The sequence below is a fragment of the Zootermopsis nevadensis genome, unplaced genomic scaffold (genome assembly GCF_977971745.1).
Source record: "Zootermopsis nevadensis isolate Lab colony 2312 unplaced genomic scaffold, Znev_1.0 Znev_ptg000011l, whole genome shotgun sequence".
Lineage (NCBI taxonomy): Eukaryota > Metazoa > Arthropoda > Insecta > Blattodea > Termopsidae > Zootermopsis > Zootermopsis nevadensis.
The window spans coordinates 378,379-400,801 of NW_028259143.1; the positions used below are offsets into that span (position 1 = coordinate 378,379).

The 22,423-nt window shown below is 46.5% G+C and overlaps 1 protein-coding gene across 2 annotated transcripts in view; it reads right to left on the reverse strand.

Annotated features, from left to right (window-relative positions):
• Shrm (shroom) overlaps positions 1-22,423 on the reverse strand; it is a 109,708-nt gene that overhangs the window by 52,745 nt on the left and 34,540 nt on the right. For both annotated transcript variants that reach the window (XM_022081117.2, XM_022081116.2), the window contains exon 3: positions 13,364-13,561. In XM_022081117.2, the coding sequence (XP_021936809.1) occupies positions 13,364-13,561 (198 nt within the window). The remainder of the gene's footprint in view (positions 1-13,363; positions 13,562-22,423) is intronic.

Consider the following 22,423-nt stretch of genomic DNA (forward strand, 5'->3'; position numbering starts at 1 on the left):
GGGCAACCAAGAAACTCCAGTCGCTAAAAGTCAACGACTTTGAAAGATTGCGAAAGAACCGTCGACCAACTGATGAACTGTTAATTGCATTGTTATTGTCGCTAATTGAACTGTTGTGTGGGGGCGGGGGCGGAAGCATGTCAAAGCAAACAGCAGTGAACGCATTCCCAACACATGGCAAGCCTGTTCCGACAAGTCACCGCCGGTCGATCGTCTTCAATATGAGGGAGATACGAACCAGGGACAACGGTACGAGCGTGGCTAGAGGGCCACACCTCAAAGGAAAATATCACTTGTGTGACCTAGACGAAGAAAGGAGGATAATATTAAAAAAGCATTTAGAAATAGGGTGCACTGGATTCAATTGGCCGAGGAAATTCAGCTGTTGTGAACACTGTAATGAATCTTCAGGTTTCCTACGATAGGAGAATTACTTGACCAAAGGGCAACTGTCAGCTTCTCAAAGACTCTGATGGATGGAGTCAGTTTTCGGGAAGAGAGGAAATGCTTTCAAAATACTGGTGGCAAACCACGACCAAAAACACCATCTAAGGATAATATTAAAATGGATCTTAAAGAAACGGGTGTGGAGTGGATTAATCTGACTCAGGATGGGGGGTCAAGCTCTTGCCACCATACTGAACCTCTGTCAGACATATTACGGTACCCTCGAAAGAAATAAACGTTTCTAAAGAATTTTTATCCGTTGGTATTCGGGGAGAGGGGCGGAGGGGTGAACAAAGGAAGGTTCGGACGCCAGCAGGTGGCTGTGGTGACCGACCACTCTGCCTGGCGATGATGACGAGCGGATTCTTCAGCTTGCAAGTGAAAGTCCGAGCCGGGAGAGGAACGAGACGAAGAACGCTGACCCTGAAATGTTGCCTCAAGACTCGCATGTACACGTCAACGAATTATTTAAATTCGGGCTTTCGGTTGACTGATGAATCCTTGGCACCAACAGACAGACAACGTTAACTGCGCCATGCTGAATGGCGTTTGGACATCCGATGACACCAGACGTCGAAACCTCCTGACAGTTGACCACAAGGAGCAACACGTGACAGGCATTAAACCCATAAAACGTGCTGCTATCAGTTTAAGATTTATGGCCCACTTTACATACACAAGAGAGGGCAGTAATCAGGCGACGGAGAGAAGCCTTTGAGGGGATTTCACGGTTCGAAACAGCCGGACCTTCAAAATATCTAGGACAACGTGAAGTAAGGCGATGTTATGACGAAACAGGCATTTATCGAACAGCTGGGCGACTCTAAGCTTAGCATAAAAGCCTCTGCTCTTTACATCTGGTCGACTGCAGCGAACAACAAACACCCACGACAAGCAAATCGTGATGTTGACATTTGTCGCCTAACAGAAAGGTGTTACTTCAATGTACGAAGCGTCCAAACGAGAGTCAGATTTTATTTCCATTCTCGATTTCTGTTACTTTCCTTCTCTTTGTCATGCAGAAAGTTGGAATCGACTCTGAGAGAGCCTGCTTGGGCGCAGATACGAATCTCAACAATTAAGACGAAGCGCACAGAACGGAGAACGAGCATGCGCAGTGCGTGTCAAGATCTAAGAAATTGAGGCACGCGCCTTTGTTCCGAACTCTTTAAAACTATCAACGCGTTGGAGAGAAATTCAACTCGTTTCCTGTGTATAATCAATGCCCTGACTTCAAAACATTTTCAAGATACAACGTCCAAATTAATTTCACACCAAGTTGGACGCCTGTGCTTAAGGAATAAAAGGCTTGAAACGACGTTTATTTAACCTGAATTCGGAGGAAAGAGTGCAACCTTCTTTAAGTGATTATTCCTTTATCAAATTGTTTTAAAAAAATCATGAAATATTGCGAGCAACTGTCTCACTTCGTCTCTTGTAACACCTGAAGGCCGGAGCTCGTCTAAACAACATTTAAGAATTCAGTCCGTACCGCGAAGAAAACACAGCACTTCACCATTACAAAGATCGGCCGGTTAACGCTGTTTAAGGAAGAAATCGACGCTTATTCTGAGAATCAAATAAAGTCCATAAAACACAATGCAGAGTTGTTGATTTTTAAACCAAGTGGTGAGTGTAGTTACCACCAGGTTGTAAATAATTCCGCCCTTCTATACGCACAAACGGATTGCTAAACTTTTTACACAGTGGGTAGTTTCACTGTAACCTGTCGGTACATTCGAATTTGGGTTCTGTTCGTACAATAACGGACACGGGAAAACTCCGGGCTCCTGGTAAAATTTATAATTCCGGAGAACGCGCCATAATCGCTAGTCCTTCGCTGTGCGCACATTTCCTAACTTGTTGACTGCGAACACGGCCCTGCTCTCTTCTAACGCGGGCTAATTTCTGCCCTGGTGCCAACATCACCACCGCCTTGTAGGGAGTGGTAATGTTACGACATATGTGGGTCACGACATGTATCAGCTCATCTGACGTAATTTTCGTGACACTGCTGATTCAGCTGCCTTTGTTCTGGGCGGACTCGTTCACTATCCGACAATGCAATGTTCGGATGTCTGCTTCAAAAAAGCCCCAAACCTGACCGACGTCTGTAATGGAAGTAAAGACTCGAAACCAATTTGATGAAATTGTTCCAGCACCTGGTGGAGGGAGAGGGGAGTGCTGAAGAAAACCACTAATTCACTACTAACTCAGGACAGTCTGCATGCAGCCAGGACGCGTGTTGAACCCGCGGCCTTCATCTAATCACATTCTTTAAACATTAAATAAAGGCGACACGTTACCTCCGGCCATCCCTTAAACATTCCCACGCTGTTTTTGGGAATTAAAGAAAGCTTTCTGGCGCGGTTGGGAGGAGGGCAGTGGGCAGGGTCCGGCGCCAACCGGAACCATGACGTCACCTGAAGATGTGTGGACCACACGGGTGGCCCGATACAGGCCTGTAATAGAGCGAGTGAAATTCTATCCACTTCTTAAAACACGGCACCAGCTTGGAGCCGACGACATGAGGAAGGCATCTCAGGGCCACTCAACTGCTGACCCACAATTCACGAGATCAGGTCCGTTCTCTAGGCGGAACTAAGCGCGTGCAGGTGGCTTGTACCTCAATCTGCTACGTTTTGGGATCTGAGGGCAAACTGACCCTTGATCATCGATCAACTCGCGGGCACCCGGATCTACAGTTTATTAAAAAGCAAGGCAAAACAGATTCACACATTCCCTAATTTTACCGATACTAATCATTCGACTGATATTATCACATCATAAAAATGATATTCTTACAGAATGATACTAAAGCGTTAGCGTACCGCACAAAAGACATCGGTGGGCCGCGGGTTGAAAACCCCTGACGAGCTTCACGTCAAGTGCGAGCGACACGGACCACAACTTTCAGCGCAGCTCTCAATACTAAATTTCACCAAAATCCGTTCAACCATGCGGAATGACACTACCTCTTCATCACGCTTTCACTTCACGCGCACTGTACAAAGAACGCAGTAACATAACTCGATTGCAGACAGAAAGGGTTGAGTGGCGTCCATCTTGCAGCCCTGCCTTCGCGTTCCTCGTCACTTTCAAAACAAGAACATTAATTTTCAGAAGCAAGAAGGGGCCCTCAAAACAAGCTGCTTCTGTTCCATTACAAATTATAAGCCACAACAGTAAAGCTAAAGACTTTCAGAAGCATTGCCTATTCTTTGTGTGGCTCCGGAGCGGACAAAACAGACAGCCGCTCCCTGCGTCGGTAGCCAAAGATCTCCGAGGCACAAAAGTGGGAAGATACGTGTCACTGCGCCGTGTCGTCTGGTAGATATGCAGTAATGAACGCCCTGATAAAGGGGGCAGAAGGCTTCTCCAGAAACGTCGGTCAGTATCTACCAGATTATAAGGCATGAAATCCAGAGAGACAGCCAACTTCAAAAACTCGCCTATGAATAACGAATTTGCACTGCACTTTAATGAATTTGAAGCTTAGAATCCACACGCCCTGACGCCGGAGATCGGCAGTGCTCATTCTTTGAGAAGAGTCGAAAGACACGCGAAGGTGGTTTCTAGTTTCCTTTTCAACGTCATATGGAGATGTATCTGCGGTAATTTAGCGTCGTTTCGAGACGTCACGATGTTAGGCGTCGCAACGACAGACGGCGACATCCTGGCATCCCTCCAAACTATCCCCAAGGGCTTAGGTCAATTACTGACGTTCTATCATGTCGTCGCAAAGGCAGACAACACGATAGGCGTCAGTATTGTACATTCGTTTCCAAAGTCACCAGAAGACTTGTTTGCAATAAATATGGCGCCACTGAGTCATTGCAATGCATGACAAAGACGTTCAGCGACGCGATGCCTGATGTCGATTTCATAATACGGTGACCAACGTCATGACATGCTCTTCACGGCGCCTAAATACAGCAGAAATTGCAAACCCTATCAATAACAGTGGGGTCAATGCCAGAGAATCGACGCCAGGCATAGCAACGCCGAACATCGCGACGCCCTCCAAAGACGCAAAATTTACAGCAGAAAAGTCTCCATATGACGCTTAAGACAAAATTATAAAACCGACGCCTATTGCGGCGATGCCATCACAAGACCCTAGAACTGTGACTCAAACAACTCGGATAAAATTTGGAGCCGCTTTAGGAAAATAGACGCCCGGCGTCGCGACGCCTATCATCGCGACGCCATCTAATAACCCCACATTTACAGAACATGAATTTCCAGACTACCCTGAACACTTAACTAAAAATCGACGCCGAGCGTCGCGACGCCTATCATCTAGACGCCTTCATAACACCCAAGAATGTGACCCAAACCCTTACGATAACATTGCGGACGACTTTAAAAATCGACGCCAGGCGTCGCGACGCCTAGAATCTCGACGCCAAATTTACAGCAGATAAGTGAACATATAACACGAAACACAACCAGAAAACCGACGCCTAGCGTCGCGACGCCTCACGCCGTGATGCCATAAGACGCTTACTCACTAGGCATAACGTGGGGCACGATGAAACAAAATAGACGCCATGTGTAGCGACGCTTTCGAAGGACAGAATTTTACCGAAGACGACGCCCAACGTAAACTGACCTAACCTAACCTAACCTAACCTAACCTATCTTAACCTACCCCAACCGAACTTAACCTAACACAGGCCAGCCCAACCTTTATCAGTATATTTTTAATGTATTATACATTCCACAGTTTATATATTGAACTTCATGTTGCCCGCACAACAAAAAAGGTTGGGCAGGCCTGGAGGCTAGGGCTCGATGTTGGGCTGTTACGCCATAGTAGTAATAGTAGGCCTGGTTTAGCAGTTCTGAAGTTGTTATTATACATTCGTAGGCAGACCGACTGACAGACATGCCTATGTAAATGCGCCCTTTTCGTAACTTTATTTGGGAACGCGCCAAAAGAAAAACTTGTAGGTCTAGGCTCATATATGACGAATCTTAATCACAGTCGAAGCTAAGTCTGCAAGGTAATTAAAATACCTGTCTATTTAACGAACAGAGTTCCGGGCGATCAGAACTTGTCTACGCCACACAAATCCTTCACTGTGAAATATGCAGTTCCTGAACGTTTTCCTGAGAATTACAAAGGACAGATTTAATAACCAGTCTGCGAAGCACAGCGGAAAGTACCAAAGATCATCTTGAATTTCATGGTCGTAACGAGGCGACCATAATGTTTCATGAGGCAGGTTCTGTAATATTTACCTTTCTTTTAGCTGCAAATTGAGACAGTCGCGAATAAAGATACAAGATTATGTGACAGACAACCGCGGTAACTGAACTTTGTCAGTCCGTCTGCACGAGCCTCATCTACGAGTCCTTCCTGTGAAGCTGATAGTCCCTGCCTTCTGCAGAACCACAAGATCCCGCCACTCTAACCTCTCACACCCCTGCTTTATCCTTATAAAGCTCACAAACCCTTTCCTTTGCCCAGGGAATGTGTTTCTGTGTTTCGCACTTGTCTCAGAACAAAGAGCTATCTTTTTCCTAAACAGCGATAACAAATGCAAAGAGTTGTTTCCTTTCAATTACGGACCGAATTAGATATTCAGAAGGTTAAAAGTTAATTTACATCTACGCCTAGGTCCAAGAAGTGTCCTTAAGGGTTTTGCATTATAATTTTGCGCACGTTAGCCAAGTATCCGTGCGTGCATCATCCCCCTTGATTTGACCTCCGCAATTAGGTTGAAATTTCTGACGCGTACAAGCTCTTTGAGAGTGTTAATAACAAGATAGTTTATTAACGAGAGTCCCACCCGCCAACCAGTGACCACCTCTTGTTGGCTGTCCGCGTCTGTTTATCCCTGAGATGCGCATCGTCTGACCACGCCAGTCGGTGGCTCGTCGCCGTTGGCGGGCGACCTTCGAATGGCGAATATCGTTCATTCTTGGTCTCGGCTAAATGTGAACATTCCTTCCTCTCAGTGGTGGATTTATGAACACGGGTAAATTTGTAGCCCGCCTGAAACAATACGTAACGCATTCTACTGCCGTGGTTCTTACCTTTTACAACGTAACGTTCTGCGATCACGCCAACTCACAAGTTACGACCATGCAAAGTTGACTAAACTTGTTTGCTCGTGACACTGAGAGACCCAGAGCAGAGGTGGACAATTACTCTTCTCTGGGGCTCGCGACGCAAAGAAAAACTGCCGAATGCCTTGTCAACTGTTCGCGCACATCACGAGAGATGCGCCTCCATTAACAATTAATTGCAGAGCGTGTTCTGTAGCAGGATTAGCGAACAATTCAACTACTGAAACTGAATAATCCAATCGACTTACATCAGTAGCTCCGGGTAATACAGTACAACCCACAACAGCTTTATCATAACTTCTATCACGCAAAATAAGTCATAAAAATATTAAAATAATGTCTTCCGAAACGTCGGTAACCAAAGACTACGAGGCGTCAAAACCCAAAATAAAAAAATGCAATCTAAAGCGGCTCAAAGGCAGATTCAGCGACGCAATGGAACATTAATCCGCCACTGCAATACTGAATCCAGCACTGGTCGCAATGGCCCCGTCTCGGAACGCGAAGCTGCAAGCTACGGATTTGATTCAGGCAGCGAGGAGGCATGTTGGAATGCTGGCGTCTACCTTTGCTCATTCAGGACCCCCCCCCCCCTCAACAGCGTACTTACTATTTTTCTTGAATAACTATTCCCTCCTGCCTTCGGCACAGCTTCCTTTACGTTTCGCTATCTTTCTTTCTGGACAGCGCGACCGACAAGTCGTTTGCAGTCATTTTTGTAAATGACTTCAATTTCCTCTCCATTTTCATTTCACAACACGTTCAAAAATTCAGATTTACTTCGCTATGGCAAGTAAAGGACGGAGCTTGGCCGTGTTTACCAACAAACGAAACATGTACGTACGTCAGCACGCGCTGACCTACGGAAATAGTTGACAAACAAAGCAAATATGGCAACTGAAACAGGGCCACATTCGACCAGCGACTGGATTCACTGACATTCCAGAGAGAGAAGTCAGAGAACTTCAAACTGGAGCTGCTGCGATCTAAAACACAAAAACCCGCAGCTCCGTTCAACGCTCTGTAGTCGTCGCGTGTGCGTAATCTGCACTGGCCTTGCTCGCTATCCCCAGTTTCCATAATGTTTTCCAGCATCGCATTTACGACTACAGGTACCACAAACATTGCGCTAGTTTTTTTTTTTTTTTTTTTTTTTTGGGGGGGGGGGTAATATATTGGACCAAAACAACAGTCCGTTCAGCAAGAAAGCTAAACTGCCAAGTATTAAAATTCGTAGCAGTTATTTTTGGGCGCCCTGTGTCTTATTTTTATTCCCTGACACTGCAAGTTCTTCTGTTCTGTTTGTTGCTCCTTTAACTGCTTTCATTTCCACCCCCACTCCTCCACTGTTTTAATGTATTCGCACTTCTTTACCGATCTGCGTCTCCTCCTCGTTCCTCGGGGTCTTTCTGTTTCCGCTGGTTCGTCTGCAGGAGCACCGCCAACGCGCGCTGACGTCATGAAGCCGATTTAAAGGCCTCGCTCGCTGCAATTGAATCTTTAAAATCGACACGAGTAACTCGGCAGGCTACTTTACATTACAAATGGCCTTAACACTATTTGAGTTAAACTATTTACGAGTCCGTCAGGTAAGTTGTTTTGGGAGCCGTAGAGACACGCCATCACTCAGCTCAACTGTTTTTCGATTCGCTGTTACTTTGCTTTATTTGCATGTGACAACATAACTAACTAACTAACTCACTCACTCCCTGGTAGCAGAACCCGCGACGATCCTGATACAACTCCATCTATTTGCCATCCTCACAGCCCACCTCCCTAAGACCATCTTGACGTTATCCTCCCGTCTCCTTCTTGGTCTGCCCATTGGTCGTTTTCCATTAGGATTCCCTACCAAAATCCCGTATGCACCCCTTGCTGTCCGTTCCTGTGAGAACGGATAGCGGATGACCGGACGCTGCTGGAAGGAGATTTGACGGCCTCTCCTGACTGTTACGAAGCGTCACGAACAAGACAAAGAGATCATAAAAAGTGAAATGGTAAAATATTTCTCTCAAACCGAAGACTGTTACGACACAGAGACTGAAGACAGAAGCAGGCAGTGGAGTAGACGAATAAATCGTGTATGGCAGAACAAAGCACCGCACAGGGTTTAGGAACATCGATTAAGCCTTATCCCGCATAATTAATCATCGTGATGATGGTAATTATGAGCGGATCCACTCTCAAGTTCAAACAGATTAGTCGCCATTATGACTTGACACTCGGGGTTTGAGCAGCTTTCGACAGGGTAAGAACGAACTACGACTCATCTCGCCCTCCATGACACAGTAGATTCGCCAAGTATTGTGAACCACGGTTTCTCAACGGGGGGTTCAAGAACCCACTGGAGCTGTTTCTTGGAAGTCCACAATGTTAGGTACGACGCTCCAATGGGCTGCACTGCTTCTAACAGATATCACTGCTTTGTAAGCCAATTAATATCAGCGCCATAGATTCGTCTTCTTTGTCCTTCGACAGTCGCGGATTGTGCCCTCCGGCGTGTCTCGGTCCACAATCACTTGGCAGAATTCACGGGATAAAGGGCAGTCCCCCCCCCCGCGCTTACACGGAGACAGACGCCGACACGCATCCATGCCTCGAGTGGGATTCGAACCATGACCCCACTGTGGCGTACGTGTGTGTACAGAAACACAGGAAACCACCAAACTTCGTAAGACTGTTAATGAAGTTATTTAGAGCGAAAATGTTTGCTCTGAAACTAAACGCAGTCACGAGGTCAACTGCTGTTACATCACACCAGTAAGTGGGAGGGGGTAACATTAAGATGCATCTTAGTGAGACAGGATCAAAGGCGGAGGAAACTTTCTGAGGACTGTGTCCAATGGCAAATTTTCGTGTTGTGGTTTTGAACTTTCGAGTTCTGCTAGTCCAGCGTTAATACGACATTGAAGCGGGCTTTTAAGATCTTAAGCAGCCTTAAGTCGCATCTGGCGAAAACGGACGTTCGACTCTGACTACCTCAAAAGACGCGCTTTGTCTGCGAGACACTTCCTACTTCAGAGGCGCTAACGGGATGGCGGATTCTACAGCTGCAAAGCATTCACGTGACAAACGCGGAACTGAACGAGCGGGTTGAAAAGAATCTTGATGCTGGAGTTCCTATGAAGACGATCACATTTGATCATGCAGTTGGCATGAAGGAACACGAGAAAAACGCTTTGTGCAACTGTACGACGCGAAGAGCCAGTGTAAATCATACAGGAGACACGGAGCAGGTCTCGGCCACCGAAGAAGATTCTTCCGCAGTCCTCTCTTCACATTGCTTCTGAAGTTTCGTATCTATTAAAAATATCGACTCGCACACTGATTACGTAAAGGCCAACATTATTTCCTTGTCTTTCAATTAACTAGGTTTCTTATTAGGTCAGAATCAAATGTTTTCGGATAGGCCTTAAGCCATCCTTTCACAGCTTTTTCCGTGACCGATACGTCACTTTACCAACGACGAACCTTTATGTTGTCCTGAACACACTGATAAGCGGATTTATTCCTTGACCTCAACACGTGTTACAGTCTATGACAGCTCGTAACGCGCATCGGAATTTATTCAGTCGTGAAGATGGAGGCTGTGTGTTCCACCGAAACGTTGGTATCTACCAATCACATATCGTTACAACCCACAATACCAACATCGACAGTGTGCAAGAATGTTTAAAGTCCGACGTCATGAAATTACAGCGATTCTCGTATTGCCATAAACGTACACCCAGCCAAGTTCAAGTCCCCTTGCAAGTAGTTTGAACTGCAGCGTCCTGCCATATCGACTGAGTATAATTCGTCTTTCATCCTACACTGAAACATGCACGTCGTGATATGACGCCACAAAACAAGTACACAGCATCAGACAAGTAAAAATCGCAAAGCGAGCGGATAACAAAAACAAAGTTTTACTAAGTTTTGTCTAGAATTGTCAGTGTTCATGCTTCTATTGGACTGCCTGTTGGTGAAGGCAAAGGACATGCCACATCGGCACTAGAAGGGAATGATCGGCTTCACGCTCTTCTCGCTTTACCCCCGTGGTTAGGATGAAGAAGATGACGATGATTGCCCTGACGAAGGAGGCAGTAAGGTCTTCTGAAGCACCGGTTAATATCTACCAGACTTGCGCGTTGCAACGCAAAACTGAGACATATTGACGACAAAGACATCGTTTTCTAACCGGGAACAGAACCCACGTTGGAATCAGTTTTTTTAAATTGCCTGCGTCCATGTCTGAAGAGTGTCGCCAGTAAAGTTTCGTAGGTGGCGCTGCCGCATACCCGGTGGCAGTCCGGAACACGCCCTTCTAGACTATGCACGTGATGCGGGCCCACGTCAACATTCCGCTTCCTACCAGGGAAGCCGTCAGTCCGTCCAGTGATCGCGTCCCGTAGAATACCGCACGCCTTCAGCCCCGATCTGCTTTCAAGAAGATCGCAGGTCTGCGAGGCTCAGTGACACGAACAGCGAATGGAGGCTGTGCAAGGATTCGGTTGTGGCCTAATTTGGAGCGACTGAGGAAAGCCACGGGAACCAATGGACGACGTCGTCACAGCTGCTGCTGCTCTTTGAACGACTTTTGGTTTAATTTTCACACGCGAAAAAAATTAGTCTGACGTCACCTGCGTTACTGTCGCTAATTATTTTCCATTCTTGTTGATCAGCGTCGAAAACTATCGAGGTCCTCCAAAGAGTTTCATCAGCAACATTTCTCATCACAGAATGCAATTCGTTCGGGGTCTGATTTGACCCGCCTCTGAGTCATCCGAGGGTCGCGGTCCGCACTGTGCCCACGGTCGTCTCGATGTTTCCCTCAACCCGGCACGAAGCGACAGTCCGTCGGAAGCGACGCTCTCGAGCTGTCGCCGCCTTCCGAGAAGCCGACATCAGCAAAAACCAATCAGTTACGACGCGCTCTTGTGGGCACCTTTCACAGGAGAGATTTTTTTGACTAGGTGGGTTACTGTCAGCTTTTCAACGAGGACTCTGCTCTATCGAGTTAGTTGCTTCGTCTGGCCTCAAGCGAAACCGTTTCGTGAACAAAGCCCCGACAGAAAGACGAAATCAAGCTTCATACTTCGCCGGTGCAACCCTTCTTCAGACTTACGGCTTATCCACGAAGGCAAAAGGCGAACAACGATTAGACCAATAAAAGTAAGCGGTTTTATAATAATTCCTAATGACCTCTACGAAGTACCTTCATAGTAATTAAATGGAGCTGAAGAACGCAAATTTTTTCTCACATAAATGGAACAAGGTACTTACTTCATCCCGCTCAGTTATTAATTATGACGTTTCATGTTCACTAACTCCTAACACGCGTTACCCACGTAAAGACATAAAAGTCAGTGACCATGAATGAATGGCCGGTTGGTTCCTTTCGATTAATTAATATTAAGTTGTATTTTGCTTCAAGGCTAATATCGATAGTAAAACATGCCATGCTGTTATTTTTAAACTGTTTTAAAATTTAAAGTGCATGGGAATAACAAATGAAGACGAGGCTCGTGATGGAATTACGAGGATAATGAACATGGAACACGCTTTATGCGTGCCAAAGCCAATATCACACGCGCGCAGAAGCAAGTTCTCCATTTTACAGTTACGAAACATCATCCCGAATGGCAACGGAATAACACGATCTAAGGTTCTCAAGGCGGTTAAGAAGTTCATTTCGGTTTGTGGGTTGTAACGAGCAAGTCAGAAGCAGCAGGTTCCTCCGAAACCCAGAAGACAAACGTCGAAGTGCTCAGGGCACTAATGCTGCCTAGAGACCGGCATGGGGAGGGGAGGGCAGAAATTGCTTTGTGGCTGCACGAGTCTAAGAAAGGTGGTCCTACAAGAGAGGTTACAATGAAGCCAAGTTATGAGTTAAGTAAGTACGCTTATAAATTCAATGTCTACTAATTTCGCTAAGTGTAATTTAGATTTCAATTAATAATTAACGAGTGGATTATTAGTAGCAATACACTTTCGTATAATTGCCTCGTTGCTTTGAACCGCGAGTTCATAAACTGAATAGTTTTTAATTTAAATTACTTTCAATTCCAAATGACTGCTAAAAATCATAATTGCATTCTAGTGAGGTACGACCAGAGAACTAATTACGTCTGTAGAGCACACTAATTTAATTAGCGCGCTGAAGTTCGAGCAGTAATGAGCACTTGTGCATCAGTGCAAGAAACAGGCGAACACTCACGCCACCCTATCAAGACGCGAGCCCTTTTCCTCCCTTCTTACTGTGACGTGATCCTTCATCCTTTGGCAGGGGGGGGGGGGGGAGAGAGAGAAAAACCTGACTTCATGGAGCCTGAGAAGCTGATAGTAGCCTCAGCAAGTCCGGAAATTACCCGCCCTTCATCGTGACCGAAGGTCCATTACCGTGTTCACATTCTCCCGCTACTGGTCCGAATCCTGAGCCAGATGAATCCAATCCACACACACACCCCAGTCCCATTTCGCTCACTTTTTAATATTATCCCCCTAGCAAATGTCTAGGCCTTCATAATCTCTTATTCCTTTCAGTATTCTATAACAAATTGTGAGCGCATTCCACATCTTCCCCCATGCGCGCTACATGCACTGCCGATCTCATCCTCCGCGATTTGATCATCGTAATGGAATACGGTGAAGGGCACTGCGCGGTTTTCTCCAGCCTCCTGTCACTTCATTCCCCTTTGGGTCCAAAAACCCCTTAACTCTCCTAATAATAATCATCCTTAATGACATAAGAACTGGGCTTCAAAACCTGTAGGAGGCGAGGAAAAGAACTGAGGAAAGGAAGGAAACAGACGAAGAACGTGCCAGTGGCGTTGCTGGCCGAAGTCCTCGTGCCTACCTGGTGGGCGGCGTCGGTGGTCCTGGCTGCTGCTCGTTGAAGGAGTGGCGTCGTCTGTCCCGCTGCTGGCGACGCCTCAGCCCTTTGCCCTCGCTGTGGTACGCCGCGTGAGAACGGTCCAGGGCGGACACGGCCGCGGCGGCAGGACGCAGTTCACGCAGCCACCGGGTCAGCGTCCCGGCGCCAGAGTCCTGCCCGCTGCAAACACAACGAGCAGCATCACGCACCTCAAACATCCGTCCAAATATGTGCACCTTCCAACCCCTTCTCGGTCGCCCAAGTTGTCACTTTCCAAGAACCCTTCCCCGTCAAAGGTCAGAGCATGGCGGAATTGCTCTCTTCCGTTTTATGTCAAGCGGACACCTACTCACTCACGGCCGCTTTGGAGACCTTCGCCTCACACCTTTCACTGACAGCCGTCATCTGGTTTCGTTGTCAGCTTTACGGAGCTATAAGTGTGAACAACTTCGTTAGAAATGACCACAAGATCTCAAATTTATTGCCCATAATCTCTTTGACGTAAACGGGCCTGGCTTAATCAGGTGTCTCGCCCATCCCCACGTGTCTTCTTCATGCTCGACCTCAGCCAATCCGGATACATAAAAATTGTGTTCAACAGAGTACAACATAGCTTCCAATTTAATTAATAAACTTTCTTGCTAATCTTTCTGTTTTGCAAATAACGCAGTATGCTTCCCATGTCGGCCTCGGACTCTGCCTTTGTCAAGTCCTTCTAGATGACAGAAATTTCATACACTCGAATTAATTCTGGCGGGGGGTTTATTCAGCTTCATTTGATGAAGCCGAAATTCATTAAATTCAGCTGGTTCCCGGGAACTATGAGAACTATGAGCCGCTCTTACCCGTAATACGTCGCTTATCTTGTCTGAGGATGGAGGAAGACGGCCCCAAACTGTGAAACATTTTAAAACAGGCATTCGCGGACAACCGACAAAGGGTGGCCCTCCAGCCACGTTGGAGAACGTTACAAGAGACGGGGAAAAATTTCACAACGACGTTCTGCTTCACAGGTGAGGTTCAAGCGAGTCTGAAGATGGCGGTCTTCTGGAATGTTGCGTCGTGTAGTCTGGTAGAAGTTTGCCGACAGCGATCGCCTCTGAAGCGTCAGCAAACTTCTAACAGCCTGCAATCATCCTTGTAATTCACAACCTGTATTCTAAGCCAGGCATTATTATAACAAATGAGAGGATAATATTAAAACGGATCTCTAGATTCGATTCGCTCAGGAAAGAGACGACAGCGATGATCCTTCGGGTTCCATAAAAAGCAGCTGAGCGACCGTCAGCCTCGCCACGGAGTTAAGTCAGCTGTCGGACGATGATATTTCGATGGTAATGTTGCAGGCCCTGTCATCAGGTGGTAGCCATGAAGCGAATGCGCTGATATTTACGGAATTTCAACGTCAGTGGTGCGTGAAATTTGTGGTTTGCCGAGAACAAAAAGCAGAACCTGGAATTTGTGTTCAAGTCATCTGAGCTACCCGCAAGGAAATCCTAAAGCAGGCGACTTAATGAATTCTCATGGATGCTGAGAACTTACGACGCCACACATGACTTCAGCAGTAACTGGAAAATCAGGAACTGATTTTACTCAGTACCTAACACGAAGACGGCCGTCTTCTGGATCGCAGCTAAGCCAATAAATGTGTCTGTCACGTTTCATAATTGTTTCCCTTCCCTGATCTTTGAAAAGATGAAGTCGAATCCTGGAAGAATTTCTTTATGGTTTCCTTTGTCCCATCAAGTGAATGTGAGATAAACAAATAACGCTTTACTCTCTCTTCTGATCACTCGAACCACAAATAAAACCATAACAACACTTGTAGAAACTTCACAACATGACGCAAAAGATTGGTTCTGATGCAATTACTTCGAGCACGACAAAGTGATGGATGGTACAGCACGTCCAGAACTCAATAGTTCCTTCGCTTGTCTAGGTTTCCAACACGCTGCATCTCAAGCACCCTTCCTGAGAAGCTGACAGTCGCTCACACACGTTATGGAACCCGAAGGCTCATTATCGTTTTCGTGGACAAGCTCTAGAGGCGGTGGCCTTACTACGTACAAAAGGTGTTTTTCCTGAGGCACCTTTAGGGGTCGACTTCAGAGGCTCGTTACTGGAACCACCAGGCACTTACAAGGGCCCACAAGGGACAGGGCGGTTGCGTAAGTAGAGTGCCGTCGCCCTCGGTGAGACAACCCTGGACCAAAAGAGACCGATAAACCGAAGCGAGCAGTGGCTGCTGAAAAGTTCACTAACTTTTTTCCCCACGCCGCGATGAGAAGGCAAGAAACGCGGTGCGACCTTGTGAAGGACATTGGCTGTAGCAGATTAGCGACCATCAGCTTCAAGCCAGAACTGTGCCCCGTCTCACCTCACCCCGTTGGTCCCGAAACATGTACAACCTATGAACCGCGTGCCAGCCCTCACCTCGAGTTACCCCGTTTCTTCAGGTCGTCAAAGTATAATTATTACGCTGCCTTTGCAAAACACAAGCAGTAACAAAATCTCGTTTCACGCCAAATACTGTCAAGTGCGTAGCGTTGAATTTATTTACGAAGAGATGAGAAGATGCTATCAAAATAGATACTAAGGAAACAGAGTGTAGACTGGATTTATGTAGTACGCGCAGACCGAGACACGGGTTCTTGTGAACAAAGCTAAACCTCCTGGTCCACAAAATGTTGGAAATTTCTTGGCCAGTTCTACTATTAACTAGTCAAGAAATTTCCCGCCTTTTATGGGACTAGGAGCTTCATTATCGTGTTCATCCACCAATCAATCCTATCCTAAGCTATCTGAATCAAATCCACAACCTACGCCCTTAAGATCTACTTTAATATTATCATATCATCTACGTCTAGATCCGAGTGGCATCTTCTTTTCATATACGCGTTTCTATGCGTCGAGTACTTACAGACCTTGCGATGCGCCAATCTACGTCCAAAATATTTTAATGTTCAAAAACTTTATAATTTCATAAGTAATTCTGCATCTGAACTGCCTCTCGGGGATAATTCGTTAAGGCTGAGCTGCTCCTGTGCATAGAATTCAGCGCAATTCGACATTATGAAAAAGTTTAGTTGTATGCCTAAGGACGACCTTTCTGCGAAAAAGACGAGGGCCGAGGAAGGGAGAGGAGAAAAGCGGGGGAAGTAATGGAGGGGAGGGGACTAATATTGCGTTCAGTGACTCGAAATCTCAGGAGGAGGAAACTGCAGCAGACAAGCGGTTATTTTCCTGACTGCCTCATACGTCAGCTGTTGTCAGCAATAAATAACGAACCCGCATCGTGATCTCAACTGGTCCATTCAGACACAGCTCTGCCTCCGGGTATAAAAAGTCCTCAGCCTCTTAAATTCGATAAATATCGCGACATATGCATGTAAAATTCCTCTCGGACGTACCTCAACATAATTTTTCTATTTTACAGTGGGAATGTTTCTCATATTCAGGAAAGTCAGACAACAGAACCTGTTGTAGACATACGCGAGGAACGCCTAATGTCGCGGTTATCCTAAGAGGCAGGCAACCTGCCTGACCGGGGGTTATTGTTAAGCAACAATGGTAGCCTATTGTTGTTCCTTGGCCTTTGCCTCGATCAGCTCAGGTCAGATCACCTAGGACTCACGAGGACTCGGACTGCCCCCGAGGGACTTCTCCACTGACAAAGCTAGGCCGTTTCCAGGGACTACGCCCCCTGAGGACACCCCCAAGTTATGCCCCGCACGTCCAGTGCCAAACACCAGCAAGCAAGCCCCTTCCCCAGGACGCTCGTTTCGTAGGGGGGCTTCCTTATTCTGGAGCATTACCCCCTAACCCGTTCCATTCAGGATACCTGGAGGGAAGATTCCCCGAAGCCACAACGCTGGACGGACCTTGAATACTAATTAACTGAAATAACACGCGTGTGGCGATTAGACGTGCAACTTCCGTCACACCGCCTGCTCGCTGTATAATTAAAGCTGTGCAGCCAGACACTGATTATTCTCGCCATTTATTTTCAACTTTGTCACCTCCCATACGTAACATCTGTTGCTGGCATCTGTCTCCTACCTGGCTCCTTATTTACGACCCTGGCAACACACCGCAGGCTATCTGTCCGTAGAAGGCTCTGCTCTGGGAGGCCGTCCACTGGACTGCAGTAAACAAAACTCAATGCAAAACATCTCATCGCTTTAAGTTTTCCTTCGTAGGGAATAAAAATATAACATTTTCTTCAAATATGCCATTTACAGGAAGCATACGAGGGTGTTTGAAGCAAATATTTTGACCAAAGGAATTAAGAAGGAGACGGGTGTCTTCTGGGTGTTGTGGCGCCGTGTAGTCTGTGACTCATCGCCCTGACGATGGAGGCAGCAAGGACCTCTGTACCGTTGGAAAATTTCTACCAGACTACACGGCACTACAACCCCCAGAAGACAGGCATCTTCGGACTCACCGATGTGAAAACCTCAAATTCTAGTACGAAGGAGACAGAGAAAATTCTTTCACGGAATATCTCTCGGGCGATGAGATCGAAGAGAATGGGATGGGTGGGGCACACAGCATGCATGTGTTGGCGAGTAACGCCATCTGCCAGTAGATTTTGAAACAAGACGAAGGTTCAGTTGATAGAAGGCGCTAGAGACTGCGGAAAATCACGGAAATTCCACACCAGAATACGCGGCAGGAATCGGGAAGGTGTGCGAAAACCCTAAACATAGCGCCCATGCGGCACAACTGTAACGAGACGAACCACGGTCAAGCAATGGACGCGATAACCAGTCAATTCAGACGTCACACTTCGCAGTGCGCTCCATCTCCATGATGACCAGGAAACATCCAAACTCACATCATTTGGTACGTGAATAAAAGCCCTCGGAGTATCGTACAGGAATGTGTGTCATCGCAGACTGATAAAGTCCATATTCGCGTGTCTCTGAATGCTGCAAGGCAGCAACAGGCATCTGTCTGCTGTTCTCTGATCTTTCGGTGTCCAATCGTTAGGTTGGTCCATCAAAAGCCGCGCGCGGGGCACGATCACCGAATGCTCCTTCCTAACTGTGTGGGGAATATTTGTCAATCATCAGATCTCATGAGCCACCAAATGTTCTGACCCAGATACATTATGGACAGTCCTGTTTGGCCGTTTGCAGCTGAGAATGACGGTACTGTTGGGGCAGGAAGCCGGAAAACAGAAAACTCCTTCTTGAGAAGATGACAGTCGTTCAGCTGGTCAAGAAATTCCCCGCCCCTTTTGAAACACGAAGGTTCGTTACCAAGCTCACAAAAGCCTTCCACTGTTTTTCTTCTTCTCCAGCTTGTGAATAATAGCAGAAGCGCTGAAAACCCGAGAATGTTGCCAACTGTGGCGCTTAAAATACACCAGAATTTAACGTTTTTTCAGAGAACTTCAATCACATCTGACAACGACGGATCCATGTCCCTTGTATTTTGACACCGCCTCACGTGTTCGTGAATTTCATTAATTAAAACGAAGCTTGGTCATATTTGAAGAGTTCTGTCTTCATACTCACCGCTGTGAAAACCTCAAATCTTACATTGGTCGTATTTGTGGTGGAAGCACTGAAATGCCGTGAACACGCAAGAGATGAAGGCAGAAGGAAACGAAGACAAAAACGAAAAGAGACGGCCTAGTCGAAATAGAAACAATAACGCGAATAAACTGCAAATCTTCACGACCGCCGTCAGTCCTCGAACGCCGAAAGAGTGCGACGGACAGGCAGCGAGAAGACCGGATAAAAAGGAGAGAGGACAGACAAAGAACTCGCTGGCGCTGGAACGAATACCGGTCCGACTGCTGACCTTGACTGAGAGCAGAGGCCGGTCCACGTGAAGCTGGTGCAGTCGCGATGAAACCCTGAAGCTGTTGGCGTTCGGCTTTACAGCAAGATCGTCCTGTCAGAGAGTCGGTATACGACCTGCCCTCACAGAAATAAGTCACTCTCAGAATCAGCACGAAATCTCGTCATTTCTCGTCGGAACAAAGGTTCTTCAAAAGAAAACCTCACGACCGCCAATGCCTCTGCTAAGGAAGTTTTAATTCGAACAGCGAAATGAAACAAAGACACACAAAAGCAAACTTGCAAACACGGGCACCGGTCCAATGCAAAAGTAAATTAGAAGGTTACAAAACATTTAATAACTGTACAAAGAAGACATCCCTGTGAGTCCATAAACCTCGACAGAGTTTTGTCACCAGATGGAAACTGGCATCTGACTACAGGTTTTGTCCATCTTCGTCCGTGAGAATACAGTCGTCGTAAAGAAGCGGGAGATCCCTACAAGCACGAAGTTCCAGGCGATCTGACCCTAAAATCGTCCTCGGTCGTCTGATGAGGTCTGTTCGTTTGCATTGCCTTTATGAATAGGCAATGAGGCAGCACGTTACACCGGCCGCATTCAAAAACGTCCTCTGCCATGTGTTGTGTTGCACAATACACGCAAATGTGACCCAAACAGATCATATCTTTCACGAATGTAACCGAAGCTGGAGGTGACCTTACGTAAGGCGGCTCAGAGGCTGGGCACAAGATGCGGTTTTACGCAAACAGCGACCGAAAACAGAACGGCGCATCCATGGAGACGGCGCTTTGCTGAAACGACGACCAGCACTCGCTGGAAGGTGAGAAAACAAAGACGACCGCTCGAATTCGGAGTGGGAACTGTATTGAAACGCCCCCTGAAAAAGGTTTTGTTTCGACAGCTGATTTGCATGGTAGCTTTCGCAGGGTTCCAGTTGAAGGCATCCGGACAACAGTGTTATACTCGACAGTCCACAAACAATTCATATAAAACGTTCATGTTGAGGAGTTACGCTGATTTATTCGGGTTGACACGTGGTCAGTGACCCTCACGAAAGAACAGTTGACGCTGATTTAAATACTCAAGGGTACAAGGAAAGAAGGAAGGAAGAAAATAGAGAGGAGGTTCACAATTTACAGTCTACACCACCGAGAACTAAACTAAGCAGACCAAGGAGGAAATGACAAAATTCATCACGGAAACCACTAAGAAGGCGAGAGACAACTTGGGAGTCCTAGAAACAAAGGGGAGGGTAACACGAGGTTTCATCTTAAGGGAAGAGGGTAGGTGTGAGTTAGTCGACCTGACTTCACTTCCTGTCCTGAACAAATCGACGGCGACTGTTTTGAACAGCTGAGCCTCAATCAGCTTCTAAAAAGATTTTGATCCATACAGGCTATTTAGTTAAAAATCAACGTGTCACTATTTGTATCGAAGGACGAAGGCGAAGTGCTGATGAAATTACAAGCAACTCGCGAGGCTAACACAAGCGGGCAATTTAAATACGTATAAACTCCCTTGATTTATGAAGGTCGCTTGTTAGTCGTGTTAGGATAGTGAGATCTGGCAGGGCTGGGCACGTAATTAGAACTGAGAAACATAAAACCCAAGAGGAATATCAACGGGAAAACGAATCTGAAACAGGTCGCTTCAGAGTCCGAAAAGGAGTTGCAACGAGACTATTAAGATTATGTACAATCATCGGGAGACGCGTTGTGAGGATGGGAGATTCACTGGAGATCGCTCTGACGACAGGGGCCAGTGAGCTCGCGGTTTATTCCGTCTGAAGCCACATCGGTACAAAGCGTCCGCTCCGAAAGGCAATGAGTTAACTCCTGGAACACTCTGCGGTGAATTACCGTTCAAAACTGACTGGTTTATGAGGTAATTATTTTACGAGTATCGTAAAGATGAACGTAACTGACCTGACAGTAATATTCCGAGTGTCTTCATGGTTACGTGGCACAGGCACAAAGCCGACGGACAGACGACGCACGCGCGCATCTGCGTGAACAGTAATAATAAGAACGACAAAGTTCGACCGACGTACGAGTTATTAAAGCACATGCCTACTTGTGTAACGACACGCAAAAATGATTCTTTCGACACCAGACTCCTGGCGCGTAACAATCTCTAGACCCGGGATGACACGGACAAACGATCCTCTACTGATTACATAGAAGGTTTTCACAGTGGCGAGTGAGAACGCGGCTGTCTTCTGGGTTGTTACTATCGCCATGATAATGGAGGCAGCAAGCACCTACGAAACGTCGATAAACTTATATCAGACTGCGTGGGGCATCATCCAAGAAGACAGCCATCTTTTAGACGAATGCCGTCCCTACCCCGTTTACCTTCTTCTGTCAGAGATCCACACAAGGAATGTATTCTGAAACGCCTGAAATAAGCTACACCCACTGACATCACGTAAGAGAGTCTGTCTGGCGACGGGATGCCACAAACAGCGTGCATGCAGTCGGCCAGGGGCCCCATCGCTGTATCTGAAGACCACATGAGTCGGACTTCGTGTTTCTTACACAAGAAGAGATCTTTCTACATCTTCACTGCTATTTATTACGTCGACTATTGTAAGGACTTGGTCTGTCTGTCTATCTGTCTGTCTGTACAGAAAGTCCCATGCTGACGTCACGCTCTGATCATGAGAAAGAAAAATACACAGAATGTTCCATTTGAAACGCGACTCTGGCCAGAGCAGAATCTGCAAACTGTGGTGACATCAACGGCAGATGCTGAGACAAATTGAATGGCGTGTTCTGCATTTGCGAGAACAGATTGTGGATCGAACCGACTGGTTCACGGGCTCCACATCCAATGTCTGCAAACTTCTTCATCAGGTACAATATTCACACTTTCACTCCTGTGAAATTCAAGGAGCTTCTCGGTATGTTTTGTTCACTGCGGCTCTTAATCTACCCTATTCATTTTTAGGACGACATTGAAGAGAAAAAGGACTTAGTGTGGCTGAATTATGTAGCTGAAGGCTGAGAAGTGTGTTCTAAATCACGAAGATTTAAGTTTAAATCTGCAAGCAAAAAGAAATTACAAATTCAAACAATGTGTTCTTTTACGTTACAGCACTATTTAGGTGTTTGCCTGCGACTATAAAGTTGACTGCGTTTCTAAGGCACAATTTGAATTGAATATGAGACATGACAACTTGGACGCCAAGCCCGCTGCTCCACTGCAGAGTTACAGAATTATATTTAGCCT